The 18,768-nt window shown below is 45.3% G+C and overlaps 1 protein-coding gene across 4 annotated transcripts in view; it reads left to right on the top strand.

The window, feature by feature from the left end:
* The window catches only part of ESYT2 (extended synaptotagmin 2), a 74,331-nt gene extending 57,316 nt beyond the window's left edge, over window positions 1–17,015 (top strand). For 2 of the 4 annotated variants that reach the window (XM_061199009.1, XM_061199006.1), the window contains 9 exons: window positions 4,574–4,648; window positions 6,123–6,209; window positions 7,842–7,991; window positions 9,220–9,608; window positions 10,763–10,861; window positions 12,226–12,357; window positions 13,327–13,432; window positions 13,795–13,844; window positions 13,933–14,066. In XM_061199009.1, coding sequence (XP_061054992.1) covers window positions 4,574–4,648; window positions 6,123–6,209; window positions 7,842–7,991; window positions 9,220–9,608; window positions 10,763–10,861; window positions 12,226–12,357; window positions 13,327–13,432; window positions 13,795–13,844; window positions 13,933–13,978 — 1,134 coding nt within the window. In that variant the 3' untranslated portion in view covers window positions 13,979–14,066. Of the gene's footprint in view, window positions 1–4,573; window positions 4,649–6,122; window positions 6,210–7,841; window positions 7,992–9,219; window positions 9,609–10,762; window positions 10,862–12,225; window positions 12,358–13,326; window positions 13,433–13,794; window positions 13,845–13,932 lie in introns of all 4 variants that reach the window. The other 2 variants (XM_061199007.1, XM_061199005.1) reach the window with 1 other exon arrangement.
* Window positions 17,016–18,768: the final 1,753 nt, after the last annotated feature.

The following is an 18,768-nucleotide window of genomic DNA, read 5'->3' as shown; positions in this document are numbered from 1 at the left end:
CAGTTTTTAGATTATGATTAAAACGTATGCCCGATGCACTGTGACTTTCCGTTAAAAAATCACCTCTTCCAATATGCTGAGTCAGGGCTGTCTCTTGAGTCAGTGACCTCGTGGCTTTTGGTGCTGCTAGTTTGGGTGACAGATCTTTTAAGAAGCTTTAAATCTCATTAAATGAGGTATATTGAAAACTAAGCTCCACTCCCGAAAATGACATGAGCATGTATTTTCTGGCTAAATTGTTAAAGGTTTTCTATGACTTACAAATGTTTTATTATTTTTTTCTAATTTCTTTGAGCATTTTAGACTTAAATATTTTGGGGGGTGAGGGGTTAAATGTAGTTGCTTTAAGAAAATTCTATCCAAAGAAATCAGGAATCGTTTTTAATCAGTTTCATCCAGAAGAATAAGTTAAATTTCAAAAGTGAGGAAGACTAGCATTCTGCTTTGATGCAGTATTTAGTAAGCCCTTAACCCCACCCCACACTGAGGAGGTGAGGTGGACTACTCCTTTGGAGTACTAGTTAGTTAGCAGAGTAGTCGAAATACCTGTTCGGATAGAAAGCCCAGAGATAAACCCACGCACATATGGTCACCTTATTTTTGATAAAGGAGGGAAGAATATACAGTGGAGAAAAGACAGCCTCTTCAATAAGTGGTGCTGGGAAACCTGGACCAGCTGCATGTAAAAGAATGAAATTAGAACACTCCCTAACACCATACACAAAAATAAACTCAAAATGGATTAAAGACCTAAATGTAAGGCCAGACACTAAAAAACTCTTAGAGGAAAACATAGGCAGAACACTCTATGACATAAATCACAGCAAGATCCTTTTTGACCCACCTCCTAGAGAAATGGAAATAAAAACAAAAATAAACAAATGGGACCTAATGAAACTTAAAAGCTTTTGCACAGCAAAGGAAACCATAAACAAGACGGAAAGACAACCGTCAGAATGGGAGAAAATATTTGCAAATGAAGCAACTGACAAAGGATTAATGTACAAAATTTACAAGCAGCTCATGCAGCTCAATATCAAAAAAAAACAACTCAATCCAAAAATGGGCAGAAGACCTAAATAGACATTTCTCCAAAGAAGACATAAAGATTGCCAACAAACACATGAAAAGCTGCTCAACATCACTAATTATTAGAGAAATGCAAATCAAAACTACAATGAGGTATCACCTCACATCGGTCAGAATGGCCATCATCAAAAAATCTACAAGCAATAAATGCTGGAGAGGGTGTGGAGAAAAGGGAACCCTCTTGCACTGTTGGTGGGAATGTAAATTGATACAGCCACTCTGGAGAACAGTATGGAGGTTCCTTAAAAAACTAAAAATAGAACTACCATATGACCCAGCAATCCCACTACTGGGCATATACCCTGAGAAAACCATAGTTCAAAAAGAGTCATGTACCACAGTGTTCATTGCAGCACTGTTTACAATAGCCAGGACATGGAAGCAACCTAAGTGTCCATTGACAGATGAATGGATAAAGAAGATGTGGCACATATATACAATGGAATATTACTCAGCCATAAAAAGAAACGAAATTGAGTTGTTTGTAGTGAGGTGGATGGACCTAGAGACTGTCATACAGAGTGAAGCTAAGTCAGAAAGAGAAAAATAAATACCGTATGCTAACACGTATGTATGGAATCTAAAAAAAAAAAAAAAAAGTTCTGAAGAACCTAGGGGCAGGACAGGAATAAAGACACAGCCGTAGAGAATGGACCTGAGGACACGGGGAGGGGGAAGGGTAAGCTGGGACAAAGTGAGAGAGTGGGCATGGACTTATATATACTACCAAATGTAAAACAGATAGCTAGTGGGAAGCAGCCGCATAGCACAGGGAGATCAGCTTGGTGCTTTGTGACCACCTAGATGGGTGGGATAGGGAGGGTGGGAGGGAGACGCAAGAGGGAGGAGATATGGGGATTTATGTATATGTATAGCTGATTCATTTTGTTGTAAAGCAGAAACTAACACACCATTGTAAAACAATTATACTCCAATAAAGATGTTTAAAAAAAAAAGAAAAGAAATACCTGATCCTCACCAGAGCACTGGGAGGAATCATATCCATAGTCTTTGCTCACCATTTCTTTGATAACTGAAGATTATTAACCCACAGAGCGTGATGGTTAGAATGAAGGCTCTCCAGTTAGGCTAGACTGTCTGGGCTTTAATCCCAGCACAACTGCTCGTCAGTGGGACCTGCAGCAGGCTGCTGCGTCCTCCCTGGTTTGTTACTCAGAGTGGTAGTGATATTCTCTTCTGTATGGGAGTGTTGAGTACATTAACTAAGTACATGCATGTAAAAGTGCCCAGTGTAGCGAGCGTAATATGTATGTTTTTAATTGCTATTATATTATTTAAGCCTAACAGCTGAGTTCTGGAAATGGTATTATGCCCATTTTATAGATATGAAAACTGAGGTTCAAATAAATACGTAGATCTCAGTAATCAAGTGGTAAAAAGCTAAGATTTAAATTCAACACAGTCTGACTTAAACGCTTTTATTTTCATTATACCTTGTGTGTCTTACTTGTGCTGATGCATTTTGAATATTGCGTCCTGATAGAAAACTTAGTCACTGATTTAACCTTATTTCATAGAATCCAAAACATCATCCATTTTAGGATGCAGGTTTCGCATCCACAGGTTCAACCAACCGAGGATCGAAAATATCCTGAAAAAATCTACAGAAAGTTCCAAACAGCAGCATTACATTGTGTTTACAACTATTTACATAGCATTTACACTTTATCAGGTATTATATGTAATCTGGAGATGACTTAAATTATACGGAGGATAACACCAGGTCATTTTATAGATGGGATTTGAGCATCCTCGGATTTTGGTATCCTGGGGGGTCTTGGAACCAACCTCCCACAGATGCTGAGGGACGACTGTACACCATTATTTTATGTACTGCTAAGAAAGAAAGTAAGGTGCCAGTTAAGGTTTGATAGTGTTTATTTTATACTTACTGAAAGAATTTTTAGACTTAGGATAAACATAGATTTTTATCATGTCACATGCACACACAAAAGCAAAATACAAGCAAAATAAATTGATGAAGGCAGTGATAACTACCACTCTAATCTGCCCAAAAACAGGCGCTTAAAGTCATCAATTGTAAGTTTCATTTTGTTTTCAGAGATGTTAGAAAGTTTAAAAGGGGGGGGAGGGTATATTGAAACTGATGAGCTACAGTAAATCTCTAGGAATGAATGGCTACTTTTTCAGAGATTAAGTAAGTGTATTAGTTAAACTCAGCTTCTGTATCAAAGACTCCAGAGTAGCAGTAGCTTAAGTAAAGACAGAAGTTTATTTCCCTTGAATGTCGCAGAATTCTGGCCTGTGGCTTTGCGGTGCTCAATGCCTCCAGCCAGAAGAGGGGCACAGCAAAGGCCAGACCTCCCCAGACTGTTACAGGGCCACACCTGACTACAAGGGAGATTCGGAAATAGAATCCGTGTCACAGAGGATTTGTGCTCAGCTATGACTCTAGGACTCTCGTGTTAAGGGAAGAAGGAGAAATGGATTTAGGGGGGAAATTAGTATTCTCCCACAGTAGTCTGTAGCCTTGGATTTTTTTTAAACAGTGTTTATTTCATTTTGCAGAATTCATTCACATCAAAAAGATGAACCAGAAACTAGATTATCGCAGTAGGTTTGGGCTAGTAATATTTTATTCCAATAATCATGAATTTTACGCCTCTGTCATTGTTGCAGTGTTGAGGATTGACTCTAAAGTTATTTCACTTAAAAACATTTTGTGACCTTCTAATTAATTTCCACTAACACAAATATTTAACAGCATCTTCTTGTGGGGCTAAGTTATAAATAAACCTCATGTCCCATATATGTTGCATTTTACTATGTATTCTTCTATCAGCTGTCTGTGCTAAAGTACGCTTCTTACCATTTTTTCTTATTCCTGAATTTTTCTCATTGCATTTGTATCTGCTTAAATGCGATTTAGATTGACGTTTATTCTTCCAGTCAAAATTACTTAGCAGCTGGTAAGCCAGGTTCCATAATCTGATAGCTACATGTTTGAACAGAAGATACTAAATTAAAAACATAAAAATGTGCCTCTGACGCTTTATTATTTTTACGATTCCAACCAGAAGACTGTTCTGAATCACACACTCTCACATTTGTCCTTCCTGTGCTTTTCTGTTTCCATTTGTTGCACTTTATTCATTTTGTTACCCTAGTAAAATAAGTTTTGAGAGCTGGAATTAACATGAAAGATTTTCGGAAGATTCCGTTTTTCCAAAGTTGCTTGCTTTAAAAAATAAAAGACCTTAACGTTTTAAAATTGTTTGCAAATACAAGTTTTCTTGATTTATTTTATGTAGATACAATTATGGCTTTGGGGTGTGTTAGCAATTAATTGTTTTCCAGTTAAATTGTGCCTAGATACTCCCTGTAACTGAAGTATCAGTAGTAAATAGAAGTGACTGTTAATATAAGCCAATAATTCCATTTTTAGTAATCCCCATTTCAAGATGTGTTTATTGATTTTTATCTGTTTTTTGTTTTTGGATAGTCAGGGAAGAAAATAAACAGCAACCCAAATCCTCTTGTCCAAATGTCAGTTGGTCACAAGGCCCAGGAGAGCAAGGTAAGGCGCCGACAGTCTGGCTGGGGCTCCCTGTGACTGTGCTTGTCACTGTCACCAGTTGCGGGTGGTGCAGGCATCAAGACCATTGATTTACGAGTCTTTCTTTTGTTTTCTCAAATCAGTTGTTTGATAACCAGCTACTTAATTTGGTATCAAATATATTCATTTAAAAGTCACATTAAAAAGTGACATGAATATGTTAATTATGCTTTTGCTTGATTTCATGGGTAGATGACATGGGACAAATTCTAAGTTTCCTTTGAATGTCCTATTAATATTTTGTTTAAAAGACAACCAACAGTGCACAGTAAGTCCCCTACATGCGAACGGGTTTCTTTCTGAGAGTGAGTTCGTAAGTCCAACTTGTTTGTTAAGTCCCACAGAGTTAGCCTAGGGTACCCAACTAACACAATCGGCTGTATAGTACTGTACTGTAATAGGTTTATAATACTTTTCACACAAATAATACATAAAAAACAAACACAAAAAATAAAGAAAACATTTTTAATCTTACAGTACAGTACCTTGAAAAGTACAGTAGTACAGTCCAACGGCTGGCCTCCAGGGGCTGGCATCGAGTGAACAGGCAAGAAGAGTTACCGACTGGAGGAGGGAGAGAGGAGGGGTTGTCGGCAATAGGAGCCAGAGGGCAGGCTGCAGTTTCACTCGTGCCTGACGTTGATGGCACAGGTTCTGGTTCCTCTCTGGAACCGGATACACATTCGCGTCTTTGAAAGGTCACAGCTTGAAGGTGCATATGTAGGGGACTTATTCAACAAATATGATTCTATTCAAAAATTGAGAGAGGGCATTGCTGTTGCTGTAACATGTGCTACTTTCAGGAAACATTTCAGGAATTCCTCCCTTTTTAAAAATTTATTTATTTATTTATTTATTTTTATGGCTGTGTTGGGTCTTCATTTCTGTGTGAGGGCTTTCTCTAGTTGTGGCAAGCGGGGGCCACTCTTCATCGCGGTGCGCGGGCCTCTCACTGTCGCGGCCTCTCGTTGCGGAGCACAGGCTCCAGACGCGCAGGCTCAGAAGTTGTGGCTCACGGGCCCAGTTGCTACGCGGCATGTGGGATCTTCCTGGACCAGGGCTCGAACCCGTGTCCCCTGCATTGGCAGGCAGATTCTCAACCACTGCGCCACCAGGGAAGCCCCCTCCCTATTTTTAACTGCTAACCATTAATCTAAGAAACTTCCTGACGTGCAGCACTCCGCCAGCCTGGGGAGGTTGTGGAGTGAGGGCCACACATGCAGGTGGCGCATTGTCATGGGGGTTGGACCCGGGCTGGGAGCTGCTGGCAGGTCATCCGCTGACACACTCCGGACCTTCCGCAGTTACCTCGTGATAGGACAGCCCAGGGGATAGGTGTCATCCTTGGCTCCCAAGTGCAATACTCGATAGACACGGTGTGGTAGTGCTTCTCCACGGAAACTATCCCAGAGCTGATTTTGAATATTTCTTTCAGATTCGGTACAGAACCAATGAACCTGTGTGGGAGGAAAACTTCACTTTCTTCATTCACAATCCCAAGCGCCAGGAGCTCGAGGTGGAGGTAAGTGATTTGCATGTTTACGTGGTTGTGTTTGTATCTCTGCGTCACGTAGTCAACACAGGGAGAACTGCCATCGTGGGCCCACCAGATGTGTTCATGCCCTAAGTGTCGGGTGGGGGGGCGGTCAGTTTTTAATTTTCAACTTTTGACTGACTGTTACTGGTGTCCAGAGGTGCAGTGGATGTTGGTGTTCACATGTTGGCACCACTGTCAGCCCTGCTGGACGTGCTTATTCTGGTCGCTTCCGTGTGGATACCTCAGGGTACTGCTCGTAATGACACTTCCCTTCCTGTTCCTTCCTCACTGCCAGCCCGGCCTCGGCGTCAGTGGACACCTTTGCCTCCTTCCAGATCCTTAGGGCAAAGCCTTTGTGTTTCACTTCCTTCTACTCCTCCTGCCGGTTTGCTGAGTGTTTTTGTCATGAATGGGTGTTGAATATTGTCAGAGACTTTTCTATAAGTATTGAGATGATCACGTGATTTTCCTTTTTAAGTTTGTAAATATGGTGAAATGTAGTGTTGACTTTTAAATCTTAACTCTTGCAAACATTTACTGGTTTTCAAGATTTAACATGAGAAAACCTTGCAAACAAACCTGTATTTGGGCATAACCCCACTTGTGATGTAGTATCCTTTTTATGTGTTCAATTTAATTTGCTAAAATTTTAAGAGTTTTTGCATCATAAGTAAGCAATAAAGGTATATTGTGCAGCACAGAGAACTAGAGCCATTATTTTGTAATAACTTTAAATGGAGTACAGTCTATAAAGTTAATGAATCACTTTTATATACCTGAAACTAATATAATATTGTAAACTGTACTTCAATTTTAAAAAAAGAGTAAGATGGGATAACCTTTAAAACAAAGAATTTTTGCACTACTCTTAAAATAATCTATAGTAACTGGACCTTGGATTTAAAAAAATAATTCTTAACGTTCTGTAAACTTAGTTATTTCATTAAAAAATGCTTTGGCGATTACAGTTTAAAAAATAAGCAATCCGGCTTTTCGGTTTTCATGTGTAGTTAACTTATTTGATCATTGCTGTAGAGCCTATGAAACCACCAAAGTTCTTACTCCTTTTGCTTAAACTACCTGTATCGCAGCAACCTAACAGGAGTAATTCCTGTTGCAGAGGCAAAGCTGAAGGTTATTATTCAGGAGCCAGAAATTGTCATGCAGTTGAAGCAGATACTGTACATTTTGAGTAGAAGTCTTAAAAGAAGCTTAGAAATGGGTCTTCTCCATGAACAAGTGTCACCACTAGAACTTGGCGCACCACTAGGCACGTGTATGGTCACCGTTTTCACAGGACTGAAGACATTTCCTTCTCATCTTCAGATTTGTGTGGACTGCTGCCTCTCGGCTCAGGGTCCTTGTAATGGATTCCTCGAACGGGGTTTTCTCTTTTTCGTGCTCATTGTGACTATGTGATTGGGAGATGACAGGCCCTGTGATGTGGCTACACTGTAGCATCACTTGTTGCAATGTTTTGAGCCTCCCTGAGGGGGTTTCCTACTGCGTTGTGCATGGCGACAGGACGTAGAAGGAGGTGGCCGAAGACGGGGTTTTGGGCCTCCCTGCATGTTCTGTCTCCATCCCCAGTGTTGAGCGCTCCGTCGTGTTTGGCAGGTGAAAGATGAGCAGCACCAGTGTTGCCTGGGGAACCTGAGGATCCCTCTCAGCCAGCTGCTCCCCTGCGAGGACATGACCCTGAACCGGCGGTTCCAGCTCAGTAACTCAGGTCCCAACAGCTCGCTGAAGATGAAGCTCGCCCTCAGGGTACTGCCGTCTCCAGAGCCTGGCGGGGGGAAGGGTCCTGGGTGGGCGGGCTCGTGGGGCTCCCGGTGCTGGACGCCGGGCGGGGGTGGCAGGAAGGTGCTTTACGGGGAGTGTGAGTTTGCACGTTGCTGCTGGCTGTGTAGCTCAGGGGAGAGGTGACCAGGGCTTGGACTCCGGCACCGACAGCAGCAGTGTTTCCAGGTTGCTTGAGCAGGCCCGGAACTGTTCCTTGGGTTTTCACATGAATCCCACCAGCCTTTTTTTTTTTTTTTTTTAATCCTTTTGTCCAGAAAGTATTGCTATCTGGATCAATAAAGTTTTCTGCTAATGTTAAATTTTCAAAGGTCATTCAGAAAAGAATTTAAAAAAACTCTGCAAGACGGTAGAGATTACAGGAAAAATATTGTCCAAAATAGACAATGATTCATTTGTAAGTACCTAAGGAAATGCTGAAAATAAAACTGGCAAACATACAGGAAAATGCTAAAACTCTCTAATTTTTAAAATGCAAATTAAAATGCAGAACCACCTTTTTTTTAAAGTAAAACAAACTTAGTCTGTGGAAGGTGTGGTGGAAACGGCCTCCTTGTGCCTGGTCACAGCCTTTCCAGAAGGGACTTCAGTGTCTTCAGTTGTAAATCACAGAGCCCTTTCTCTGGAAACCTGGCTCCTGGTAATAACACAGAACTGGGGGTGTTGGCTGCAGCTTTACTTGGTAAAAGCGGGAAGAAACTTCAGGCCGTCGGGATGACCCCCAGTGCAGGGTGTAGACTGCTCGGGGACATGTGCACACTCAGAGCTAATGTGAAAGGAAGCAAAGCGGGGAGGTGTTGCTCCCATGTCAACCCTAGGGGTCCGGCAGCCTCGCCCTTCCCCGGTCGCTGGTGGAGACGGTAGGATAGGGGTCGGTGTAGGATGGGGTTTGTGGCTCGGGCTCTGCCACTGTCAAGCTGTCACCACTGTGCAGAAGAGTGGCCAGGAGGAGGCCGGAGACAGATGCACAGAAGTGAGGCTTGCACCACGCGGTGCTGTGGCGGTTGCCCGCATGTGCCTTTTTCTACACTTTCTGTAATATGGTAGGATAGCTGAACAGAGAGGCTAGATTGTTTTTCATGTTTTGTGCCAAGCTTTAAAGAAACATTTGCAAATGAGTATCTCTAAAGCTGTTCATGTATGAGGCTGTTACCAGTGTCACCCGTTTTAATTTTGTATCTATTTTCACCTCTAGGTACTCCACCTTGAAAAGCAAGAAAGGTCTCCAGACCACCAGCACTCAGCTCAAGTAAAGCGACCCTCTGTTTCCAAGGAAGGGAGAAAAATATCTGTCAGATCTCATATGTCTGCATCGCCAGGCACTGGTGACAGCAGCACAGCCCCGTCCACGCCGGTCATCGGGGGCTGCGATAATAAGCCAGGTGTGGAAGAGAGAGCCCAGCCTGCAGAGGCCAGCCCGCAGGGGCCACGGGACCTGGGCAGAAGCTCCTCCAGCCTCCAGGCCAGCAGCACCGGCTCCCCCAGCCACGTCTCCGTCAAGGAGCCCACCCCAAGCATCGCCTCAGACATCTCGCTGCCTGTCGCCACGCAGGAGCTGCGACAGAGGCTGCGGCAGCTTGAGAAGTAACTAGACGCCCCTTGCTCTTGCTGAATCGGCGCTTGACCCGTGGGCTGCGGGGAGGGAACGCGGTCCTAAGCCAAACAGCTTTCAGGCAGTGTGGCCCTTTCGCTCACCGAGCCTTTGGCTTTCAAAGTAGACCTGCCATTTCCCAGGGCCTAGTATTTGGCTTATTTAAAGCTTAGGAACAGTGGAGTGATCCTCAGACGAGGAAGGCAGAGTCTAAAGCTGACCTGACACGGAAAGGCTTGGCGGAAGCTGGACATGTTTGTCGCATGAGAACAGGCCCTGCTCTTTCATGCTTGGCCCCCACCCGTTTCACCGCCCAACGGGTTTGTCTGTCTCTGGATGTTTGTGTGGATTTCTCACTTATGCCCCGTGAGTCATGGGCGTGTCCGTGGTTTCCTTAGATAAGGACAAAGTCTGCAGTTACTCTAAGCTTCCGACGTGAGCCTTTTCCTCTCAGCAGGGGGAGTGGGTTGCCCTTTGGGGCGGTCTCCTCTTTGCTGTCCTGCGGTGTGCTGAGCACGGAGCAGAGGCCGAGGTGTGGAGCCTGTGGCCCGAGGCTCAGCCGGGGCAGGCGGCCGTAACCCATGCGCAGAGCAGCTCTGCTCGTGGCTGCGATTTTGGGAGAAAGGAAGCAGTCCCTCTCTCTCCCTTGCTCTAGAAAGAAATAGAATTTTAAATAAGAAACCAGTTTTTCTCAGGAGCTAAATTTGGGGAGAAACCGAGAAGATCTCGGAGCTGAGTCAGAGCCGTCATTGGTTGTCCTGGAGCTGGTGCCTCAGCCTGAGACGGGGATGGAGGGGAGGGGGTGTGACCTCATCAGATGACCCGTGAGGTGCACAGCAAGGGGCTCTGAGAAAGGAGCGCAGATTTGGGCAGTTCTGGGGTAGACATAGCTTCAGAAACACTGAAGAGTTGATGTTTGTAAGGAGACGCCTGTGTCTTGTTTTCACTTTGGGCCATAGTTTTTAGTAGTTGGGTTATATTGAACCCTCGGATGAAATATGAATCCAGCTGGTCCGTTTATACCCAGAAGTTCAGACTAGGTTCACGTTTGTGGGTACTTTCCTTCCCTCTTGTCTGAGTGAATGAATGTGCTCACAGGCTCTGTGCTGTCTGAGGAGTGCTCTCACTCTCGGCTTTGTTTCCCCAGTGGGACGACCCTGGGACAGTCCCCGCTGGGGCAGATCCAGCTAACCGTCCGGCACAGCTCGCAGAGGAACAAGCTGGTGGTGGTCGTGCACTCCTGCAGGTGAGCCGGGCTCTCGGCTCTCGCGTCACGGGCAGCAGTTTGTTTCATTTACAGACCAGAGCAAGTAGGCGATACTGCAATTAGATACTGTAATCCTGGTTTTCAGGTTCTTAACCTTGTTTCATAACATTTTCTGTTAGTAACCGTTTTGGTTGCTTTGTAACACTCCCTTAAACTGCCATATTGTAGTTTATAAAACATTCCCTGTGGCTGCACGTTTAGAACACGATAATGAACATAGTTTTCTTTTATTGAAGTGTCTTTTGGGGATTCAGTTTCCAGGAGTAGATTTATAACAATTCAGAGAATCCAGGCAAGTCTGTGGGGCAGTGACAGGAACAGCTGTAGTTGTTCGGGAAGAGCAGACGCGCTCTTTTCCCCACAGGCAGGACGGTTTGTACCGATTCAGTAAACGTGACGTGAGATGACGGTGTTGCTTCAGGTTGTGTTTGATGAATGATGATGGTGTGGAGCTGGTTATTTTCCTTTATGTGACTTGACTGTCTCACTAGTAGCTGTGATGTAAATATGTGATATAAATATTTGGATGTTATAAAAAGGTGTGGAAACAGGAAAGTAAAATTAGTAACGTTTAGAAACATGATTATATAAATGTCGAGTTCGCTTCACTACCTATTTATTGAGCACCTTCTGTGTTCCTGCTGCCGAGATAATTACTACGCGAGATTCCGGAGCAGCAGTCTGATTCAGCGGACTCTCCCTCATGGGCTTTCGGTCCATCAACAAGTGAACAATTGGAAGTGGTTGCAGGGACAGCTGACCCTTGAACAGTGCAGGTTTGAGCGGCATGGCTCCACCCACACGTGGAGCTTTTCAGTAGTAAATGCCACCACCCTACACGATTTGCAGTTGGTTGACTCCAAGGATGCGGAACCACGTATGCGGAGGGTTGGAGCCCTTAACCTCCACGTGGTTCAAGGGTCGGCTGTAATTAAATACTAGCGTGTTTGGCCCAGTTGTCCGAGGACAAGAGCAGCATGAAGCTGCGTGAAGGAGGTGGGCCTGCGTCTGTGAAGCGTTCAGGTGGACGAAGGGCAGAGGGTGGGGTCCGTGGCCTGAGCAGGACCCGGGGAGGGGTCTCCCGCGAGGCTGACCACATCCCCTCACTGGGAGCGGACAGTGAAGCAGTGTGGAAAGGTGATTCTATGCGGGTCAGAACATCCCCCAAACCCTGGGCGCAGGAAACGGGGCAGAGGCCACCTCTGCAGAGCCGCTGGACGAAGTGCGCGTGGGAAGAAGGCAGTCACGGGATACAAGTAAAACCAGGTAGTAAGTTCTAGTGCGGTGCTCCTTGTCATTTTACTAGATTCTAATACCGAGCATTCTCTGGTCTGTGTTATAAGAAATCTCATTGCCTTCTCCGAAGACGGCTCTGATCCCTACGTCCGCCTGTATTTGTTACCAGACAAGAGGAGGTCAGGAAGGAGAAAAACACACGTGTCAAAGAAAACGCTGAACCCCGTGTTTGATCAGAGGTACGCGTCCACTCAGTGGGGTAGACAGTTGTGTTCACCACTCAAGAAAGGCCTGGTGGTGCCTTGGAATGACTGAGGCATTTACACCAGTGAGAGCATGAGTGAAAAACGCCTCCCGAAGAGCGGTCGTAAACTTGTTAACATAAATAAATAAATAGGCATTTGAGCATCACATCATGAATCCTCAGGCCACACTCCACCAGCCTTGGCCTGTGCACATGTGGGGAAATAGTAAGTCGAATGGTGTTGATATCCATTAACTCAGTTACTAGTCACTTAATCATGGTTTCTCACCAGTGACTTTATTTACACGGAGATGAGAAACCGATGGGCAGGCACCCGGTCCTGGTGTGGGTGTCTGGCTCAGCCGCAGCCTCTAAGAGTTCCTTCAAACCTGGGGTTCAGGCTGCCCGCTCTTGGGAAGGCCGGCCACGTCCACGTGTCCCCGCGTCCCCACGAGGCCTCCGACCTTGTCCTCTGCTTTGCCAGCTTCGCTTCTGGAGGCTTTTGTCCTGCAGCATCCGGCTTCAGCCGCCAGATGGTGCCTGCAGATCCCCTCCTCTGTGAGGCTGCTTCTCGGACACCCCACTTCTGTTCACTTGCAGGCTTGGAGCTCACTCTCTTTGGGGGAGCGGACTGGCCTGGGCTCCCCAGTGTGTCGCACACCACGGCCCACGTTTTACACCGGGAGTCGGGCGTCGTGTCCACACGGGGGAGCCACAGGGTCAGCCTTTCGCATGTTTAGGATTCTAGTCTCCTCTTATGTTTGGAAAATAATGGAAAAAAAAAAACTTTGAGTCTTCTTGAAGGGCCAGGTCCAAACATCTAGCAGGAGAGATCAGTTTTATAATAAAAAATGAACATCACATTTGGAATGGTCTCATAAGCAGCAATGTCATTTTTTAGTTACAGTAAAACAGAGCAAAATTATGGAGAAATTTAAGGATGATCCTCTTTTTTCCACTTCAGCTTTGATTTCAGTGTCTCGTTGCCGGACGTGCAGAGGAGAACCTTGGACGTGGCCGTGAAGAACAGCGGTGGCTTCCTGTCCAAAGACAAAGGGCTTCTCGGCAAAGTAAGTTCGAAAAAAAAATCCTACGCTTTGTAAAAATTAAACACTTAACCCAGAGTACTCTTTTTAGACTTAGATTTATGTACGTGGATAATCCACGTCAGCTAAGCTGCTGTGAGTGGTTTGTGAGCCAGTATCGATGTGAATTATCTCCCCTGGTACTTTGTGATAACTTACTGTCAAGACTGTTGGATACAGGAAGGGCCTCTTGGGTATAATTGACCGTATAGGTCATGGGTGGATCATAAGGGTAGAAAAGTTGAAAAGTGAGAGGCTGAAAATGAGGGAGAGTGTGTTGCCAGAGAAGATCGGAAGCGGTGGTGAGAGGCCTGAAACCCACTGTTGCAGGCCTTTTCTCACCACAGGTCCTGGTCGGTCTGGCATCTGAAGAACTCGCCAAAGGCTGGACCCAGTGGTGAGTGTCCCCCAACAGACAGACGCAGAGCCCCGTGCGTCCATTCAGGAGCGCTTCCCCTGTGACCGCGTGTCTTCCTGTGTCTCAGGTACGACCTCACGGAGGATGGGACGAGGCCCCACGTGGTGACGTAGGCTGTGCTGGCCGAGGAGCCCCCGCTGTATCTGCCAGCCCCGTGCCGACACGCAGCCCACACAGACGCACCCATGCTCTTTTTATAATTTCATGTACTTGGTTACTTGTCCCTTAGTGGTTTTATAAAACATTGACGTTTTAGGCATGTTTGGCCATTATTAGCATTAAGTTTTGTATGTTTAATTTCCTCTAGTATTTGACCAGTTTTTTCGGCGTGTGTAGGATAGTGGTCAACCGTTGTGTGCGTAAAGCTGTATGTCAGTTGTCTCTCCTAGGAAGCCGATATATGGTTGTGCTTTTTTATGGCTTTGTTTTGTATATCACTGAGGTGCACTATGCTGTGTAAATAGACTATTTTTTATAATCTCTACATGCTGGTTTGAATTCAGAAGAAAATGGATCAAGGAAATATATATATTTTTTTCTTCTAAAACTTATTAAATTCTTATGACAAATAACCGTTTTTGTCTCTGCAGGAAAAAGCTCTCAGTGACCTATTTTGTGGTGTTTCTTTTTAAAAAGAAAAGCTGAAAGATTAGTAAATAGTAGTATATTTCTGCCCATTATGAATGATGAAAGAATGTATTCAAAGTATTTACACTTTCTTAAATATAAAGATATATTATTGAGAAGTCAGTTGAAGTGCTTATAAGGAAAAATGTCATATAACTGAGTTATATAAAATATTAAGAGAGTAGTCATGGTTCATAAATCATAGTGCACTAATCTGAAATTTCTTACATAAAATGGAATGTCTTAAGTTTATTTCTAGTTGCTTGTTGTAACTTATTCATGAAATAGTGCAGATACATAATCATACTTTTCCTGAAATGTAATACAGACGGATTTTAAATGTTAGCAGTTAGTCTGTTGTGAAATTTACAGTGTTTTTCAGCCCGAAAAGAAAGACAAACTTATGTTGTCCCCGTAGAGGCTGTGAGGTAGGTCGGGGTGAGTAGCTAGGAAGCCGACGCCGGCCCGTGATCGTCAGCGTGACGCACACAGAGGACAGAGCCCCCGAGCCGGCACCAGCCACCACCACGGCCCCGGGGTTCCGGCACAGCGGCTGCTGGTTGTAAAGAACCCCATGCTGGGTTTCCTCACTTTATGCCACGACTGACCTCAGTGTTGGGATATTGTTATACAGCTTTTATTTGGGAATATTTTTCTTCTTAGATTATGAAAAGCATGTTTTAGATACTTAAAGGCCCCAAGCCTCTTAGGAGGTGAGGCTCCATAGCCGTGCGGTAGCTGTGCATGCCCCAAACACAGGGTGCATGTGTGCAGAAAGAGCTTTAAGGATTCTAAGGCGTGTGATGCAAATGACTTCCTTAGCCACGGGGGCACCCTACAGTTATGTAGTAATCCTGGGGAAAACAGAGCTGTGAGATTGAGTCAGAGACCTCACTAGGGCCCCGCCATGGACTCCTGGGTGTGACCGGCCTGCCCAAGTGCCTGTGTGGACGCCACCGCTGCTCCTGCCCTCTGGCGGGTTTCAGTTGTGTCCACCGCACATTTTGAACCCTGGGTGTGCGTGTGATGGGGCCTGTAGCCTTGCAGTACGTCTCACGCAGTCGTGCAGACCCGGTGCTCTCGCAGCTTCCTGGGTCATGAAGCTTCTCCAAAGCCCCAGCAGAGACCATCTCCTCTGTCAGCGCAGAGGGCGTTAGGAACGTGGTGACACTCAGGGGTGTGTGCTCGGGAAACACCTAACTCTGGTATTTTAGCAGCGTGAGGAAGACAGGTAATTCCTAAATCTAGTTGCCTGCCCGTGGTATTAGATCTTTGGAGATTTTTTAAAAATTAGGTTTGTTGTGGGAATTCCCTGGTGGTCCAGCGGTTAGGACTCGACGCTCTCACTGCCAGGGGCCTGGGTTTGATCCCTGGCCAGGGAACTAAGATCCCACAAGCCATGAGGTGCAGCCAAAAAAAAAAAAAAAAAAGTTTGTTGCAGGGCTTCTGGCAGTGGTCCCCAGCCTTTTCGGCACCAGGGCCCAGTTTCGTGGAAGACAGGGGGTGGCGTGGAGGAAGATGGCTCAGGCGGTGACGCCAGCAGTGGGGAGCGATGGGGAGCGGCAGGGGAAGCTTCGCTTGCTTGCCCGCTGCTCACCTCCTGCTGTGCGGCCCGGTTCCGGTCCTCCTCCCGGGGGTTGGGGACCCCTGGCTCCTGGCATAATTTCTAAGGAGAAACACTCACTGAAATGTAGCATACCAGTGATTTCTACCAACATCCCCAGCTTTTGGGTTTTGTAGCCACGTGGTTCACCTATTCAACGTGTATTTTACATGATGGAATACTTTAATTAAGCAATTAGGCAAAATAAATGCCGTGAAAGGTACAAAACCCAAACAAAGCCAGTTAGCAGCATGATGCCCACCCTCTGTGTGGACGGTCGGGCTGGACACAGACCCAGCAGCCAGCTCCATTCTCTTTGAAAGGAAAGGGATGACTCTAAGGTCACTGAAATACCTCCCAGGTAGGATTCTGTCTTGATGGCCGATGGGTGTTTTGGGAACCTCTTGTGTCCAGTCGGGCAGCTGAGAATCAGTATCGGGCCAGACCCCCAGCCGGGCTCCAGGATCCTGGCGATGGACACTCCATTCTCAAAACTTTCATTGCCGGTGGTTCTGAATAATTGATTCATCTGGGAAAAGGGAACTTTAGCTTTTCTACCTTGAGCCAAACCAATGGAGGGGAAATTAGTGTTGGTTAATTTGAATTGTTACTTTGTTGCTTATCCTGTGCCTTAAAGTAGGAAGTATGAGGCCTTGCTTCAGGTTAAAACAGAAGGAGCCTTGCAGCTGAATTTGCCACAGTTTATTCCTCATCCAGAGGTCAGCCCTCTGTCAAGCACTGAAGCCAAATGCAGTCAGCGTGTGTGTTTATATTGTGGTTGTTGCTTTAATTCCAGTCTAGCTGGACGGCCCGCTGTGGATGGAACACAGCAGAGGGTTTATTGTAGAATGCCCTTTCTGCTCAACTAATTTTACATGACAGTGCATGTGTTTATTCAATAAAACTTTTCTGTTAGTTCACTTGTGATTTGTTCTTCGTCTTTTGGAGTAAAATTTTTAGTGTGGAACCAGATAATTTGAAAAGTGGTTGCAGTATAGTATTTATATTTGCCAGTTGTGAATTCTTTCATTTTCAAAAGAACTACCTCAGAGCACTGATACTACTCCTTTTGTTTCCATCTTAACTTGACTATTCTCTGCCTACCTCAGATCTGAGTTTTGAAAACAGCTCTTCTGAAAGGTAATCATGAGTAGAAAAAACAGTCTTTAAAACCAGAGCACTGAGAAGTAATGAAAGAGGCTCTGGTTTGAACAAGTAGAGGGGAACCCCTAGGGGTGCCACTGCTGTCGGCATCCCCTGCCGATGGTCGGGGTGACTGAGGCGCATCTCGAGAGTCTAGCGTCAGCCTCGCTGTTAGTCAGCTCACTCAGCACCGTCACAGTAGCCTAATCCCAGTTCAGCTTTATTTAAAGCCATTTCCCGCCTGGACCGTACGTGTCCAAAGCAGAGGTTATGTGGGTGTTATTTAAGCCTTTTCCAGTTGTTTATCACTGTTCCGAGCACACAGTTGGTGAATAAATATCAGTTGAGTGAAGGGTGAATAAACCTGGCAGACCTTAAATAACATTAATTTGTCCTAACAAGTCTCCATTTAAGGAAAGGTAGACACCTATTGATAGTTCTTAGTTCCGGCTAAAGAGGAAGGTACTGGTGAACATAGTAAAGAGTACACCCTATTGAGACAAAGGCCATAGTCTGAGAAATAATTGTCTGAGAAACAATTGAGGCAGAAAAGTGGGAAATGAGCCAGGAAGTCTGTCTATATTTAGTGTTAGTCTGGAAATCCTGGGCAATACGATAGGGAAAGAAAAAGATTATAAATTTTGTATTGGGAAAGAAGGTCATTTTCAAATATGAGATTGCCTATGTGAAAAACCTAAGAAAATCATCTGAAAACTTTTGAATCGAACAAGTATTTAATAAAGGGTCAGTTATAAAAACATACAAATATCTGTGGTTTATACACTAATATTGATAGCGACTAGAAAATATAATGGAAAAAATCATACAGCAGCCCTGGAACCACAATAGCAGTGAAAACCTGCAGCGATTGGGAGCGGGTAGGGTGGGTTCAGCGCTCCCCGAGAGCCCCGTCCCCAGAGAACTGCCACTATTTGGCCCAGCTGGCTCCTGGGGAAACCATGTGGAAAACAATCAGTGGCAGTTGTTTAACACAGCAGGTCCCTGGGGTGGCGATACAAGTTGGGACAACAGGAGGCTGATCGAAAAATTTCAAAGGAAAACCTGGGAAATTGATGTCCAAAAGGGGCTTGGGAAAACTGGCATTCCTGGGGCTCTAGAAAGATGTGCACGTGCAGGGCTGTGCACGTGTCCAGGAAAGGCCCGTGCGAGTGAGCCCAGACCTGTCACCTCCAGCTGGTGTTGAGGCACCGTGCAAGCAGGAGGTGAAGGCTGAGGCAGAGGTGTCAACTGCCTGACGGGATGTGAAAACAGACCCCCCCCTCAATACACACACACACACACACGCGCGCACACACCCCAGCCCTCAGCAGGTACTGGGAGACGAGTCCAAAGTACTAAAGAGACCTCTGCCCAGTCACTAGCTGACCAGGTCGGCTAACTGAGCAGAGACTTCAGAGGCAGCACAGAGCAAAGGATATAGCTTTTAGGGGACTCATCCAAGAAGGTTACTAAGCGAAAATTATCTAAGTCGGTGGGGAGGGCTCTTACAGCGTTGCCATGGTATTATTT

Source organism: Eubalaena glacialis, chromosome 8, assembly GCF_028564815.1.
Source record: "Eubalaena glacialis isolate mEubGla1 chromosome 8, mEubGla1.1.hap2.+ XY, whole genome shotgun sequence".
Classification (NCBI taxonomy): Eukaryota; Metazoa; Chordata; class Mammalia; order Artiodactyla; family Balaenidae; genus Eubalaena; species Eubalaena glacialis.
The sequence above is the reverse complement of the archived record's forward strand: the minus strand, read 5'-3'. Positions and strand labels throughout refer to the sequence as shown.